The sequence below is a fragment of the Brachyhypopomus gauderio genome, chromosome 11, assembly GCF_052324685.1.
Source record: "Brachyhypopomus gauderio isolate BG-103 chromosome 11, BGAUD_0.2, whole genome shotgun sequence".
Taxonomy (NCBI): Eukaryota; Metazoa; Chordata; class Actinopteri; order Gymnotiformes; family Hypopomidae; genus Brachyhypopomus; species Brachyhypopomus gauderio.
In genome coordinates this window covers 4,279,286-4,295,144 of record NC_135221.1, presented here as the reverse complement: position 1 = coordinate 4,295,144, position 15,859 = coordinate 4,279,286, and the positions used below count along the sequence as shown (strand labels likewise).

At 46.4% G+C, this 15,859-nt stretch overlaps 1 protein-coding gene across 1 annotated transcript in view; it reads right to left on the bottom strand.

Moving 5' to 3' along the window:
- The window catches only part of kdrl (kinase insert domain receptor like), a 40,748-nt gene that overhangs the window by 18,952 nt on the left and 5,937 nt on the right, over positions 1-15,859 (bottom strand). Inside the window, exons 2-13 of the mRNA XM_077021138.1 lie at positions 12,454-12,550; positions 11,129-11,331; positions 9,531-9,652; positions 8,114-8,273; positions 7,861-7,997; positions 7,510-7,681; positions 7,269-7,392; positions 6,916-7,082; positions 5,740-5,896; positions 3,751-3,865; positions 1,306-1,411; positions 14-301 (exon numbers count right to left, since the gene is read on the bottom strand). Of these exons, the coding sequence (XP_076877253.1) occupies positions 14-301; positions 1,306-1,411; positions 3,751-3,865; positions 5,740-5,896; positions 6,916-7,082; positions 7,269-7,392; positions 7,510-7,681; positions 7,861-7,997; positions 8,114-8,273; positions 9,531-9,652; positions 11,129-11,331; positions 12,454-12,550 (1,848 nt within the window). The remainder of the gene's footprint in view (positions 1-13; positions 302-1,305; positions 1,412-3,750; positions 3,866-5,739; positions 5,897-6,915; positions 7,083-7,268; positions 7,393-7,509; positions 7,682-7,860; positions 7,998-8,113; positions 8,274-9,530; positions 9,653-11,128; positions 11,332-12,453; positions 12,551-15,859) is intronic.

Genomic DNA, 15,859 nt, shown 5'->3' with positions numbered 1-15,859 from the left:
ACTCATAACTCACCATCAATGGTTACGCTGGCAGTTGTGTTGACCTCTTTGCTGGAGAGGAGGTTAAATGCTCTGCACGTATAGCCCTCCGCGCTGCTTCTCGAGGTGTTCTTCAGTCTGAGCGACAGGGAGATGGAATACGGCCCCATCTGTCGGCTGGAGGCATCGTCACCAACCGGCTGATTCTGCGGATCGTACCAGCTCAGTCTGTCATAAAGGAACCTAGTTCCTCGACAAGCCAGTGTAACGTCGTCTCCCTCGATCGCTGACACAGGCTCAACCTCAAAAGTCTTGGAGTGATCTGGGAGAGAAGAGTTTACAGCATTGGATAGGAAATAGTAGATTAGACAAAAAAGCTCTAGACTTTATCACCCAGAAACCTGATGAAGGCTGTTACCACAGCACGGCCGACTCTGGCCCGCACTACAGAGCGCGAGGATTCACAATCGCCAAACCAGGAATGTCAAATTTGCAGTTATTTCCTGTTTCGTCACTACTAATTGGAAGCAGGCTGCGGTGGGGACGGCCGACCTGAAGCGGCTACAATAGGAAGCGGGCAGAGGCCAAGCCCCCGGGGAGCTGGGACACGCTGAACTCGCCGGGCCGAGGACCGCCTCACGTTCCGTGAGAGGACGCAGCTGTTATTACCATTCAAGTCCCTCGCATCTGCATTCCTGTGCTCAGGGTTCTCCCCGCCCACCGTCTGGGTGTGGTCTCTCAGTCCCCGCTCACCGTCTGGGTGTGGTCTCTCAGTCTCGCCCAAAAGCTGCCGTTAGCAAAACTATGCCGAACACTATGAGATGGCTACCTTTTTTTTCCCCACTTCCTTGCGATAGGCGGTTGGGCACACCCCCCCACATATATCTCCCCTTTTACCCATCTGGGCTAGTGTAGGACAGAGACACAGCTGACACACACCCTACTGAATCACACGCCAGCTGGGGTTTGCAGTTCAGGAACCGCTGGACCTGATCAGCTGTGTATAAAACGATTCCCATTTGAACTGGAGCCACAGGGGGGGGCGGAGCCAGCCAACGGTGTGGGGCAGTCAGGCGGCACAACCCCACGTTTCACACACCACATGGCAGCAGATGTGTTTGGACTTCTCTCTCCTCCAGTCTGCCAAGCTCCATGATGACATTTCAATAAACACCCCCACCCCAGTGTGACCCCCATTACACTCTCCTTACCACACAGTCCAACGTGGGCATTCCCCAAACATTACATACGTGTAGGGGATTGTAAACCACATCACCATACCTCATACTGCTATAGCATGCCTTGCTATAAGAAATCATCACTTACCGTCTACGAAGAAATGGGTCCTCAAGGTTGTCTTCCCCTCACTGTTCACAGCTATGCAGGAGTAGATTCCTGACACGTTGGCTGTCACCAACAGGGTGCTTATTGTCTGTGCAAATACACAAGCAACATACGCCTGGAATTTCAGCGTTGCAGCAAACAACCACTTAAATTAATCACAGCACGCCATTACTTTCAGGAACATTAGTCCAGTTTCTCATGCAGACAGGAACTGCAGACTTTCAATATGAAACGTGTGGAGTTTTTTCCACACACAGAAAAAAACAAGGCTCAATTGGTTTTACTTCCATCAACATGCAGCTCATTAATTAGTCTGTAATACATGGGTCACGGGTCTCATTTGAACCTAACCTATTTCCACTCCAGAGCCCTGACTTTAATGGAAGGATACATCTGGGGTTGTAAGGCCATAAACACTGCTGATAGCACCGACCAGAACAAGCACGTGGACTCCACGTCAGTTCCTGATTGGCTCTTTGCTGTGCTACACTTGATTCGGTCTCCGTTCGAGTGGAACTCATTTTAACAGACATAATAATGAGGCTGCAGGCACAGGAGTTTTCTGCTGCAAAACTGGCTCTGGTTTACGAACAATCACGTCAAAGTTCTTGCTGTTACATCAAAGGTAAAGTGCTTTCTTAGCCTCACAGCCATTTGTTCAGAGTTGACGTCCTGATGGCTAGTTGGGTACTTTAAGTGTTTCATTTTGTTTGTCGTTTACTTCATCACGCTGAACGGTGAGCGTTCCTGCAACACAGATTCTCCTACATTTTAGTCTACCTACCAGGTCCAAACATGATCCTGTCTCGTAATCTAATATATGACAAATATATATATTTACAGACTATGACTATATTAGCAGCATTACATTTATTTGCATGGAAAGCCCAGAACCCAGTCGGTCTCTGAGCCGGACCCGTGGTCCTGCTGCCGGGCCACTGTGATCTGCCAGGCCCCCTTTTCTCCCCATCTGCACTTCCAGGATACAGACAGGTCTGTTGTTCAGTACACAGCCATTTATGGGAGGTGACAGAAGGGAATTCACTCTCGACAAAACCCTAACGCGTTCAGAGTTGGCCTTGTTATCGCTGACCTACAGGTCTTACCAATAAAAAAAGCAGCAGCATTTTAGTTACAAGAGCTAGGCAACGTTTAAATGCATGTGACACGTTGTAAATGAAACACTTTGAGAAACAGTTACTCAGGCACATTTACTCGAGCACATTTACTATACGATTAGGAAAATAATCCTGAATATGCATTACGGATTAGCTTGCTAGCCGCAGGCAGAAACGCTTTGTGTGTGTAGGGAAACTGCTGCTTTGCAGTATGGTTTGGGATGTTTTTAAATGGATGTGCTGGTTGTTTAGGTTTACTGATTGTCATTACGTAACAATAGATCAATGACAGAGGAGTGTTACATGCAAAAGTCCCTCATTAAATTTAAGGTGACCAGCTTGGGTAACAAGACCCCCTGGGATGTTGCCTTGGCAACAGCACCAATGGAACCCACTATGAGAAGCACATTGTGAAGGTTGTCTGTAGCACCTCGTGATATGTTTCACACTGTATGATACTGTTTCACACTGTATATCACTGTATCACACTGTATCTCACTGTATCTCACTATGACACTGTATCACTGTTTGACACTGTATGACACTATATGACACTGTATCACACTTGAGTGGTGAAGACTCTCCTAGCCTCTGTTTCCCATTAAAGACTGACCAACAGCTTTATGCACTACAGATTGATAAGCTGAAGCTATGAAACTAATGTGTGCTGAAACACACACACACACACACACACACACACACACACACACACATGCGCACACACACACACACGCACACGCAAAAACACGCACACACACATGCGCATACACACATACACACACACACACACACACACACACATATGCGCACACACACACACACACACACACGCAAAAACACGCACACACACATGCACACACAAAAACACGCACACACACACACACACACACACACACACACACACACACACACACACACACACACACACACACACACACAGTGAACCTTCTGTGTTACCTAATAAACTTTGGTTAGTAGAGGAACGTTCAGTCCAAGAGCGAGGAAACCTCTTACATAATTCATTCCAGTGTGCAAGGTCTTCGAGAGACACTAAAACCACGTTCTGTTTGCATTGCGAGGGCTGCATTCAATTCTTTAGAAACAGCAGCTTGCATTTTGTGGTTTTTGCCTTCGAGTTGATATTTTTTAAATAAAAGGCCTTGCTGTTGTTCTTTGACAGGCAGGGATTCGTCATTCAGTGTCTTATATACTATACGCTACATCTGATTTGGACTGGGCCTCTTTCTGCTGGCTGTCTTCAAAACAAATCACTATGGCATCAAGTTTTAAATAATCAACATGTGCATACCTTGTTTTTGCCATTTATCATTTTTTCCTCCTTGGGGATTTTCTTAATCACATTGGATGGCAACGCTGTGTCAGTGCCTTCCTGAACGATGACTGGATACGTATAAAGTCTACACCTAGAAGATAAAGATGAAAGAAATGTCATTGTTTCGAAAAAATTTTTAATCTGATATTTTATGTGCAAGTCTTACAATCACACAAAAGTTCTGAAAAACGATGTTCATAATCATGAGTGAAATATGCAATATGCACGAAGCACGTAGTTTCTTGGTTTGTGTTTGACTGCAGAAACCTATAACCCTCTCAGAGGAAGAGTTACAAAGAGGAACTTCCAGTCTTTGATCATCTTGTCAGTACATACACAAGGAAATACCAGAGCACACTCCGAGGAGCTGTCGCCGAAGACATTTCCCTTTACATATGACCTGAAGAAAGTGTTGGAAAAATCAATTCTTTCATCTGATGCCGCTCAGGATACTTTGTGCTTTACCCCGAACATTCGTGTTTAGGTTTAACCCCATGAGCTGCGGCCTAGAGGACAACACACACCACCTCCCTCCGCATCTTCCTGAGACGAGCTCTAGTTGGATTAATGAGAGGTCAGACAGGAAGCGTCAGCAGGACAGGATGGGCTGAGTCATGCATGACACTCAGAGGAAACGCCCCCCCACTCTCTGGCCGCCTGAGATAAGGCTGATCCCCAGACCTCCCCGCTCAACAAGGAATAGCTGTTAACTTATCACCCGTTTGATTACATGAGACCCAGGAGAGCCTCTCCACCGACGACAGCAGAATCACTGCAGTCACCTCCATTAACGCCCTACACCCCTGACCTTCCATAATCATTGACACCGCGACCCTGCCTGCAAACGGTCGTGACTTATGTGTGGTATGTTCACCCTTTTCTGTGGGCAATGCTCTTTTTTGCTGAGAGAAGTCACTTTTCTTGTTGTTATTACAATGTGCGGAGGAACATTTTAACATTTTCTCTCAACCATGGTCATTATTCTGATGGATGTGTTCAGTCGCCACGGGTTTAGATGCTGACAACAGATCTTCCCAAACGGCGCACTCATGCGATTTGTCTCCATTATCTTTTAAATGGCACAACAGAGATGTGCTGGGATTCACTGAGGCACAATATTATGTTCTTGCATTAGAATCATTTGACCAACAATTGCTTGTAATTAACAATAGTGCTCAAAGCACCACCTGATGTGTAAGAACATTCAAACCTTCATTGAGTGCTTTACAAAAAATGCTCCCATTAGCCAATGCAATAGCCCAGATCTGCTGTTTGGCTGATCTTCCAAACCCACACTCTCCTGAGACCTGGCTTGGGTGCCATGAGAGGATTCATTGTGTTTTTCAAATATTCACTGACATTCTCTCTGGCAAAATGCAAGCTCAGGGCCCGGTGAGACCCGTTCGGCCCTCCAGCACCGTGGACCTGGCCGCACCACAGTGAGGAGGGCTCTGTGGATGGAGCGCCGCTTTATTTCGGCCGGGTGTCGATGTGAGCCTTCCAGTTCAGTGGAACTGGGGAGTTTGGCTGTTGGTTCAGCCTGAGAAGCAGTAGCTTGTGAGCCTCGCTGGTAAATCTGGAGGAAATTTTAAACTTGAATGTTCTTTAAATGAGTCATATTTATTTTGTCTGGGGAGATCCTACCATGAATGACTTAATGAGACATGGCAGAAAGTTAAATATTGGTCAGTCCCATGAAGAGTCATTGATTTATAAATATTATTTTAGGAATAAGGAAGAAGGAAGAAGAATTGTACGACTATGTGAACAGGGAGCTGGAGAAACAAACAGGCTCTCTGGCCAAATACTGAACGTAACCAGTGCAAGAATGTTAGGATCTACATGAGACACACTCCACCCCATATCGTAAATGGCCTGTTAAAGACAATCAGTGAAAAGAGTGCTCAGAGGAACTGGTCACAGGGTACAAAAAAAGCCTCGCTTCTCTGGAAGAGGCTTACTCACTCTGTGAGCTTGGGGTCCAGGTCACATGGTTGCCATAACCAGGTGATGCTGGGGATGGGGATGCCAAAGACAGTGCAGGTGAGCTGGTGAATCTGGCCGTATCTGAAGGTCTGAGGCCCAGAAGATGCCACTTCCTCCTCAGAGATCCTGGGCTTCACTGTGGACATGAGTGACAACATGGTCAGAACTCCAGAGAGGTCTCCTACTGCAAGGAGCACACAGGGCACCAGACAAACATGACACACGTTAGTTCATCAGACAAAATGGATGGGTAAGAAACAAGGAGAAAGAGAGAGAGAGAGAGAGAGAGAGAGAGAGAGAGAGAGAGAGAGAGAGAGAGAGAGAGAGAGAGAGAGAGAGAGAGAGAGAGAGAGAGAGAGAGAGAGCACGTAAGGAATTAGCACAGAAATGACTTCAAAGTCTTCATGAATGTTGTTTAACATAATACCTAATTGTTACCAGCAATCCTGGAATTTTGCTCCCATTGTTTGTGATTTGAGATCGCTTATGAAGTGTTAGAAACCGGGCAATGATACAGTGTAAGAAACACACCGCAGAGCATGCACAGAACATAAAAGGAACTCATAATTGAGAGAAACTTTTCTTTTCTCAGTCTTGACTAACAGTGAGGGGAGTGCTGACCCCAACATACACAGGCAATGATCTTTCTGTCTATCTGTCTTGTCCACCACAGGCACACTTGAACAGCAATGTCAGTGTTGAATAAACTTTTAGTATTATTATTATTATATTATTACATATTTTTTATTTTAAAGTTACTGACAACGCAAAGGTGATTCCCTGGACTAGATTTATGCACTGTGGATATCACTACAACATTTTTGTCCCTGTCTGTAACTGTGAATAAAATATTTCATAGGTTTCAAACTGAAGTTTTCCTTCGTGGAAGTGCACTAAATCAAGCTTGCACATGGTTGTCTGGCCAGAACGTCCAAGAATTCCAAGTGTCCAGTTCAAGAGAGTGAGATCTGTGTGTTGAGCAGCATGAAGTTCAGGAGATCCAGCCTCCCCCACCAGCTCCTTCAACAACCACTAATCAACTCCACCTGCTCTCACTACGTCAGCCAAGACCTGCTCCACAACACCTCCACCCGCAGACGCCCCAAGCACGGGCCTGGCTGGTAGAGAAGAACAGCTGGCAGATGATCTGTGTACCTTTGACCACCAGCGTGTAGTTGAGGTTCTTGTGAAGCCCATTTGCCCGGTTCCTCAGAGAGACAGTGAAGAGCCCAGAGTCCTTCAGCTTCACCTCATTGATGATGAGATTGTAGCCCACCATCTCGTAGCATAAGGAGTCTTTGATGGGGACTCCATCCTTGTACCTATAAACGTTTGCCACAGGAGATGAGAGGAGGTTCTGTGTCCACTCCGTATGTCTAAGTAGTGGAATAAAGACCTAAAACAAACTTGCAGTGTGTGAAACACGTTTTACTGTACATAGTACTATGTACTAGTACTAGTTCTAGTACTAGTTCTCCCTAAAAACATACGCAATGTTATGAATTTACCAGATAATTTGGTCTGGCGCAGGCAGGGCGTTGACTCTGGGCTGAAACTCAAACCTCCCACCTTCTTCACAGTAGCTCATCTTCCTGCTTTTGGCTCTGTAGGTCACGTTGAGGAACGGATGATCTGCGGAGAGCGAAAAAGACATCATCATGTTGTCGTGACGAAATCATCTCAGCAGAAGACTGCCACTCCAACCAACCCCCCCCCCTCCCCCCAAGCCACAGTCTTCCACATACTCACCGTGTACGGTGACGTTGACTGTGTCATGCTTTACGGTCTCTGCGAGCCTCCCAGTGCATGTGTAGGATCCCTTGTCTTCCATGGTCATCTTAGGTATGACTAGCGCTTTGGCCATTTTGATCACTTTAGCAGCGTCTCCCCTTTTCCTCTCTACTAAAAAAGTGCGATTTATCTGGTATACAGAAGAAAAAAAAACCGTCTCCTTTGTGATCATTCTTCGGGACAATGTTACCATTGCAGCTGTATATCTTGTCAGCACAAACTCATGATCGCATTGAGTGATTTGTTGTGTGGTCATAGACCGATTCACAATGTGCGAGTGAACATTTTAGGTGCACTCTAAGAACTCACTGGTTTGCCCGGGAAATCCCACTCGAAATCAACCTTGCCGTTGTATGTGGTCTCCCCCGTACAGTTGAGGACCAGAGTGTCTCCCACCAGGACCCTTGGATGCTGTGGAGCTATTCGCACGTTCACCAGTTTGCTGGCTAAACACAACACAAAAAGCGCATTGTGAACGTACAGGACGTGGAAGATCACACACAACTAGGAGGCTTTGACTGCCACAGCCCTGGAGCCCCTTGCATCCGAGACCATCACTCACTTATGCGTATGGGGATGAAGTCCACAGTGACCCGCTGGTCATTCATGCTGGTGGCACATGTAATCCTACTGTACATGTCGTAGCGACCCAGTGGGATCTGGAAGCCCTCTGTTGGGTCCCATGCCACGCCTTTCCGGACACTGGGCTGCATGGGAGGTTCCTGAAACAAAGAAAGAGAAAGTTGAAGAGGTCTTACAGCTGCAATGTCATCTGTCTGCAGTTCCTCCTCAGATTATTACTTACTAAGAGAACACAACTATGAAGCATTTATGATCACGTTAATGACACAAATGACACATTTTATGTACTATTTAGCATGTAGTAACAGCAATTATCATTTTAAAATAGGAGCTTTGCTGCTTGTGTTTGCTACAGTGCTGTACTATGATGTTAGAAAAGTAGGAAGTGATTTAGAACGATAAGTGTTGAGGTGGTAAGAAGGTCACAGTTATTTATGCTATCACTGAGAAGCGTTTGAACGCGGCAAGGCATTGTGGTCCACAGTTGGGGTTGGTTGTCCTAAATACGCCTAACCAATGGAATGGCATTTGTAAAGACTGCCCTCTTTCCAAATTCCTCCACTGGAAACTGCATCAACACTTTAACTTAATCAGACTCCTGAAGCTCTCTGAGCCAGCTGTTGTTTCCTACCTGTATTTACAGTGTACAATGCATAAAACAGTAGTCATATTTATAGAGCATTTTCTATTCTGGGACAGGGATGTGAGCTGAGAGAGTCTCTGGCCAACTTCCTCTCCATACAGGAAGTGGACAGGATAACTCTCTGGCCCACCCTGAGCCTCCCAGTGCCTTTCCCCTCATTCTGCCCTCGAGCCTGGCGCATGCTTGAGGAAGGGGGGAGGAAGAGGAGGACCTGAGGGAAACCAGGAGGGTATATGAGGGGATCTCATGAGGGTATATGAGGGGATCTCATAGGGCAGTCATGGCCTGGTGGTTAGGGAACTGGTCTTGTGACGTCGTGGGTCGTGGGTTCGATTCCCAGACCTGAGGCCATGACTGAGGTGCCCCTGAGCAAGGCCCTTAACCCTCAATTGCTCACTTGTATAAAAACGAGATAAAAATGTAAGTCTCTCTGGATAAGGGCGTCTGCCAAATGCCGTAAAATGTAAATGGGATCTCATTAGGGGATCTCATGTCCTTGTGAAGCCTCTATAAGTTTACCAAAACTAGTCGAGAACTCGTAAGGTTGACATCGTCCTCTGCTTTATATGGAGCAAGATACACATAACATAACATATAAAGGGTATAACGAAGCAGTCACATAAAAAAACGAATAGTTAATAGTAATACATTTTTTTGTGCCATAAAAAAAATGACAATGCATGATACAGCATGAAGAGCGCAGGTAGTCGAGGATCCCAGTGAATGAAGAAGCACGTTGGAGAAACACGCTCACCGTTTCCAAAGTAACATTTTGATCAGGAGATGTTGTCCTGCAAGGGACCTTCAATGTTTTGTCTTCTCTGTCCATATACAGAATTTCGTCTCTCACGTTTTCTACAAATGGATGCTTGTGATCTGTGGACAAAATATACGCAAAATACACGCAATTTACGTAAAACTGTTCACCACAGTACAAAAGCAGCAGATCCTATTTTGGGGCAGTTGGGGGAACTTCCCTGGCCCTTCTCCGTTATTGCTATTCAAATGTGTGGCTGCATGAATGTTTTTGTAGTTCCAAGGTAATCATTGTTGTTCCTTTGATGCTAATGAGCTCGAGGATTAATTTAGCAGACTTTGCACAATATTTTTCTTCAAAACCCATAAAGTCAAAGCAACAACTGGGCGTCCAACCCAGAAAACTGATAAAATATCCCTGACTAAGTGAGAGGTTTCTTCTCCAAACAGCACATGACCTCACGCAGGGGTGCATAATGAGGTTATTAATTCACCATCACTCACTGCCCTGTACCATGCAGTCTTGCTGTGAAGTTGGCATAGCACAACAAGAGGGACGCTCCACAACACTAGACTTGAGAAAATCTTTAATAACAAATTTAATAACATAACAACATATTTTAAATGTAAGTTAATACCTGGGTACAAAAAAGGAAACTAGCACCAGGTACTGAGCCAAAGGTCATGTTGTTGTCGCCATGGTGTCGCTGTTTAAGGCTATTGTTAGATCGGGACAGGTTTGTGTCCTGCTTTACGGGAAGGCTGAGGGCAAACGCCCTGTCGGTTACGACGGGCAGGCGGAACGCTCTGAGGTTTGGGGAGGTCTCTGTCGCAAAATTAGACATGCAGTATTGGTGTCGCTAAAGCTCGAGGAGAGGGTGGAAAAAACAGAAGCTTGAGCAGGAAACGTCCAATGGCCAGGGCTTCCGTGACTATCACACTCCGCTTCCGTCTCTCGGGAGACGTCCCGCACGGTAGGAACGCCTTCCTTTCTCTCCCACTTTGTCTCTCTGTCCCCAGACAGCCGTGTTCCGTCTGCCGGCCTATCTACTCGGCGCGTCAAATCCCTTCTCTGCGTGCAATCGCAGATGCGCAATTACAAATGGGCTCCGGCCAGCGTCGCCTGATTTACAACCTCGTTGGGGTTGAGGTAAAGTGTGAGGCTGAGCTGCTCATTACGTGCTTTTTTTGGGAGTGTGAGTTTCCCCAAAGAGCTGGAGCTGCTCCAGACCCTGTGCTGCACAGTGGGGCCCCAGACCCCTCAATCACTGTATCTCTGCCATGACAATCAGCAGGAAGTGCAATGTGGGGTTTTTGGGCAGTAATTTTTGGGTCCATTTAGTTTGAAAGTCGTCTATTTGCTTCCCAAGAAAAGAGAAACTATTGCATGTACATCAGAGAACAGCAGTCTTATCTGTGCATGTAAATAACAATAGTTACTGATTAAATGCCAAAGAAACTGCAGTTCCATCTGCGCTTCCTCGTGTAGCTCAGACCCTCTTAACAGTTTCTTCTCGCAGAGATGAAGATATCACCTACTTCTAGATGTTCTTGTTTGAGCTGCATTTCAGTAAATGTAAATTCAGTTGGACCAACCTTTGACAAACAGGTAAGTGGAGGTCTCCTGCTCGCTGGAGTGATTGTAGCTGCAGGTGTAGTGTCCCGTGTCTTCGCGACTCAGTGCGTTTACCACCAGCTTACTGCAGTGCTCGTGTGAACTCATCACACACGTTTCAACTCGAACATCTTCAGACATCGGACTCCTTCGGGCCAGACTCCAATGCAGACTGGAAGATCCCCTAATCAACACAATTTGATAGCGCAGATTAAATGAGCAAATATATAACAATAGCACTTGTACTTAATCACTGTATGATCAGTGTAAAATCAAAATGAACAACAGAAAGTTTTTTTTGAGATTTGTTTATACTGTGAAATCTGTTCCAGAGCTATACGGTCATTTATGCAGCTCATGGCAGAGTATAATTCACAATTCACGCGTGCAGCAAAGTTTAAATCTCGGAAACTTGATGCTCAAGACCAGAGATGCAGACACTTCTCCGTCTGTGCTCCCAGGATAGTTCATGGTGTTTATTTTGAAGTGTTTGAAAGCTTCTCTGGTAATGTTGTGTCATCTGATATGTCCGACTTTCACATGGGAACACGGCTTTTTTGGATAACGTCTTCTAGTAATGCATATTTCAAATAACATCCCTTAAAAAAAAAAATCCCCTAGGAGCATCAAACATATCTGACATACCAGTGGCTTTGTGGACTATAGGGTCAAATCACTTCAGCCTCTTTATCGAGGGCCAGACAGATCGGCCGTGTCAGAGAGGCAGTTAGTACGCATGTCCTTGTAGGGAAGCATCACAGCAGACAGGATCGCCGGGGTCGGCATTCCTGGCGCGGCTGCTGCGGAATGCACGTCTCCCTCGATATTCCAAAAAAGTGTGTGTTTCAGCCTGCCGATCTTCTCCCACCTGACCCCCGTTCTTCTGTAGAAACTGGGATGAAGGACAGAAACAGGGCCGCAAATCTGCCCCCTCCTTTCAGGGATCTGCCACTCTTATCTGCTCTAATCCAAGTGCCGAGCCCAGATGAAGATGAGATTTAAAAGATAGAACAGTAAGAGAAGCCAGAAGAAATTGAGAGGCTGGATGCCCAGTGTGCAAGTGTCCATGTTCTTCTAAAGCACACTTGACCTTTCATCTGCTCGGAGTAATGCAAGAGACTCTCGTGATGAGGTTTTGGTCACAAGAGATCATTCAGCATCCATCATAAGATATGGAAGCAACTCCCATCGTGGGGTCTGGAGGATGAAGATTCTTTAACTTACAGAGCAGCATATAAGTGTGTGCTGGGCTACTGCAGTGTGTGTGTGTGTGTGTGTGTGTGTGTGGCAGGGCAGAGAACAGTACCTGCACACGAGTATGAGTGATCCTCCAGCGTGTCGCAGGTGTGTGTCTCCCTTCGGCCGCAGCTGTGGTCCCAGCTGGGGTCCCTGCTTCAGCAGACCTGCAGGAAACACACCACAGGCCTTTAGAAACAGGACACACTCCTAGCGCCACTCCCAGCACAGATGCGACCTCACCGGCGCGGACGCGGAAGAGAGTTCACTGCAAAGCTACGGAGCATTCCAGAACCCAAAGAGACTTCGGGTTTGTGTTGTTTCGAACTCAATATGACCAGAGTCTCAAACACTAGTTCGTGATAAACATGACTCTTCCAGAAGTTGTCATAAGACGGGACGGCATCTTGTAGCTCTCTCTGGGACATTTTTTTTTCTGTTTTCTGAGCGTGGCTGTGTGGTGCTGCTCTGGGCCAGAAGCGAAGTGCATTTCCACTCCCGTGTGTACCACAAGCATCCGGCTAAATCCAGCCAGTGTGTTCCAAACAGCTGGCAGACCTCTGGAAACAATGGGCCTCATTTTCCAAGCATGTGCGCAGTCATGTTTTCATCGTAAAGTGAGCGTGCTCCATTTCCTACTCCAGTTTCTTGATTTATCACCGTGATCCAGACCTTTCGCTTCTCAAACTTTTTTTTTTTTGTTGTTCTTCTTTATTTATTGTTACGTATGATGAAATGGAAGCTAGTAAACTGATGTTTTGCACAAATAATTACCCATGTTTGATCTGGAGGGCCTCGGCATGCTGGGAATGAGCTACAGCGAGGTGTGAGAGTGGAGAGAACACCGACTGGCAGCTGCCCACCCTCACAGACGTATGTTCATCAAGAGAGGGAGAGAAGTCCTGCTAAACACAGACACTTCTAACAGCCACAGTCCGTATTTGTGTGTGTGTGAGTGTGTGTGAGTGCATGTGTGTGCGTGTGACATTAAAGAGTTTGGGAGGAATATCAAGGTTGCAGCTGTGCCCCCACCCTAAAGACGTGACCTCTCTCAGCCCATGCGTAGTGAACACAGGCGAGAACCAGGCAGACCCAGTCGGGTTTGACCAGCGTCCTCAACCACTTCCTTCAGATCACTCGGGCGCTGAGTAACGCAACCTTTCACTGAACACCGACCTTGCGTGTGCTGACCAGCGGGCTATTATTACCCGTGTGAGGACGGGGAGCTGAAACATTGTTGGCCTGGATAGCTGCACTTGTCATGAGGCCATTCTGATCCGCTGATGGCAGCAGCTCCCTCCCCACTGCTCTGAGAACAGGTGACTGGGCGCTCACCAGCAGTCTCTGTCCTTCCCTGGCTCCCTCCCCGCTGACCTGAGAACAGGCTGCTTGTTCGAGGGATGCTTCTTTTAAAGTGCGTGCCATTCAGGGACTTCCCATCAGATGTGTAAAAAGAGCAAGTCGAGCGAATTGCAAAATACGGTATTTCACAATTACACTGTTTGACTTTGCACTACAAAATCCACAGTGCGTGAACACAGTGTTTGCTTAACAAGCAGCTTGACACATACAGATTATATTTACACACAAACTCGTGACGCTTCTCCTGTTCACTTTCTCTGCTTTAAGCTCTAGACCCAAACGATCCATTAAGATCAGACACTCAACTTTCTCCTCTCTGCCCACCCTCAGTGTCACACACACACACACACACACACACACACACACACACACAAAGTAAAATAAATCTCTTCTGTGTATTAGGAACGTATGGGAACATGTGAAAGCACAGCTGTGTTCACTGAATGGACTAATCCCACCAATGTTACTACTTAATATGAACTTCCTCCCAGTATGGCACAACATCATTGTTATCTGAGAGTCCAAGGTTAGCTGAGGGGAACGGATGTTTTCTGGACTTTCCATGTGAAGCCCACCCGTGTCCCAGCTTGACCAGCGCCGTTCTGCCCAGTCTGTGCACTTGACCAGTTACATCACACCCCACCTCGTCCGCTGTCGGCTTAAAGCTTCCGCTAATCTGAAGGAACCTCCATGCCTAATTCATCAGCGGAAATATTTGTTAAGCAAGAAGAGAAAATTCCACGCATTCATGTATGACATTTATAAAAATGCACCATTTGTGAACTGGGTTGTCTTTCATCATGTGCAATCAAAGTTAAATGCAATTAGTGATTCTCAGAAGCCTCCACTATGTAGGCAGTAGTCCCAGTAGTCAGAGTGAGACTAATTGATCTTGACATGTGCCAACGTTATCCAGTAGCTTCGGTCCACATCTTTTATGTTGGTGTCAGTATTCATGCACATGTGAACCCACACGCAGGCTTCCTCTCCTTTGATTCCGCCCTCGCAGATGTGGACCTACACAACATGTGCTGGAACGCCGTGCATGAAATTCACAAACTCTCTTGGCTATGGTCACAGCTGCTCTGTTCAGCAGGGGGGCCACCACAGCGTTTAAGAAGAGCACTTTCTCATAAAAGCATCATCTGAGTCTCTGAGCCTGGGTGTTGCCCTTACACCCCCCACTGCCCCTGACTCCTGCTCAGCCCTGACCTTGACAAGCAGCTTCTAACCCCAATTGCACCCCCAACCCTTTGCCAGCTGTATACCGCATTCCTCCAGCACACCGCCTGAAAAACGCCAAAAATGGAACTTGCTGTAGTGTTTGGGGGATGATCACATAGTTTCCAATAAAACCATTTAATCATTATGGGACAAGAATAGTGAATGTGGTGCAATTGCTATGTGTATTGACATATTTAGCTGTTTTTAACAAGTTTAAGAGCGTCTGCAGTTGCATGAAGGGTCACAGAATCATTAACCTCACAAGACTCTTTTATTGTGTTCTGTAGTATTTCTTAACAACACTGTTTTGTGCTGGACGCTTGGCTGTGATCAGGCAAGACAACGTGAACCAATTTGTCTAGAGGAAGTATCAATGCTGTGTTAATAGAACCACCACTGCCGTGTTAAAAGAATCCAAATGAGAAGCCCCCAGAAGATCAGTAGCTTGTCTCCACACTGAGACACGTACAGGGTTATTTAGCCTGATTTTGGGGCAGGGCTTCACTGGTCACAGATTGAGCATGAGGGAGAATGAGTCAACCTTATTTATGAGTCAGACTCCATGGAACTGTCAGACATCAAAGAACCACAACATTCCAATAACTCCACGGAACCTTCTTCTTCTTCTTCTTCTTCTTCTTCTTCTTTCAAACTCCTCCATCTGGCCCTGTCCTGAGTGTCCTCCACTGACACACCAGCCACCAGCCACCACTACATCCATAAACCTCCTCTTAGGTCTACCTCTCCTCCTCTTGCCTGGAAGTTCCATCCTCAAGACCCTCCTACCAATATACCTCTCCTCCCTCCTCTGTACATGTCCAAACCATCTCAAACTCGCTTCTCTAACTTTATCTCCAAAAACATGCTACATGTGCTGATCCTCTAATAAA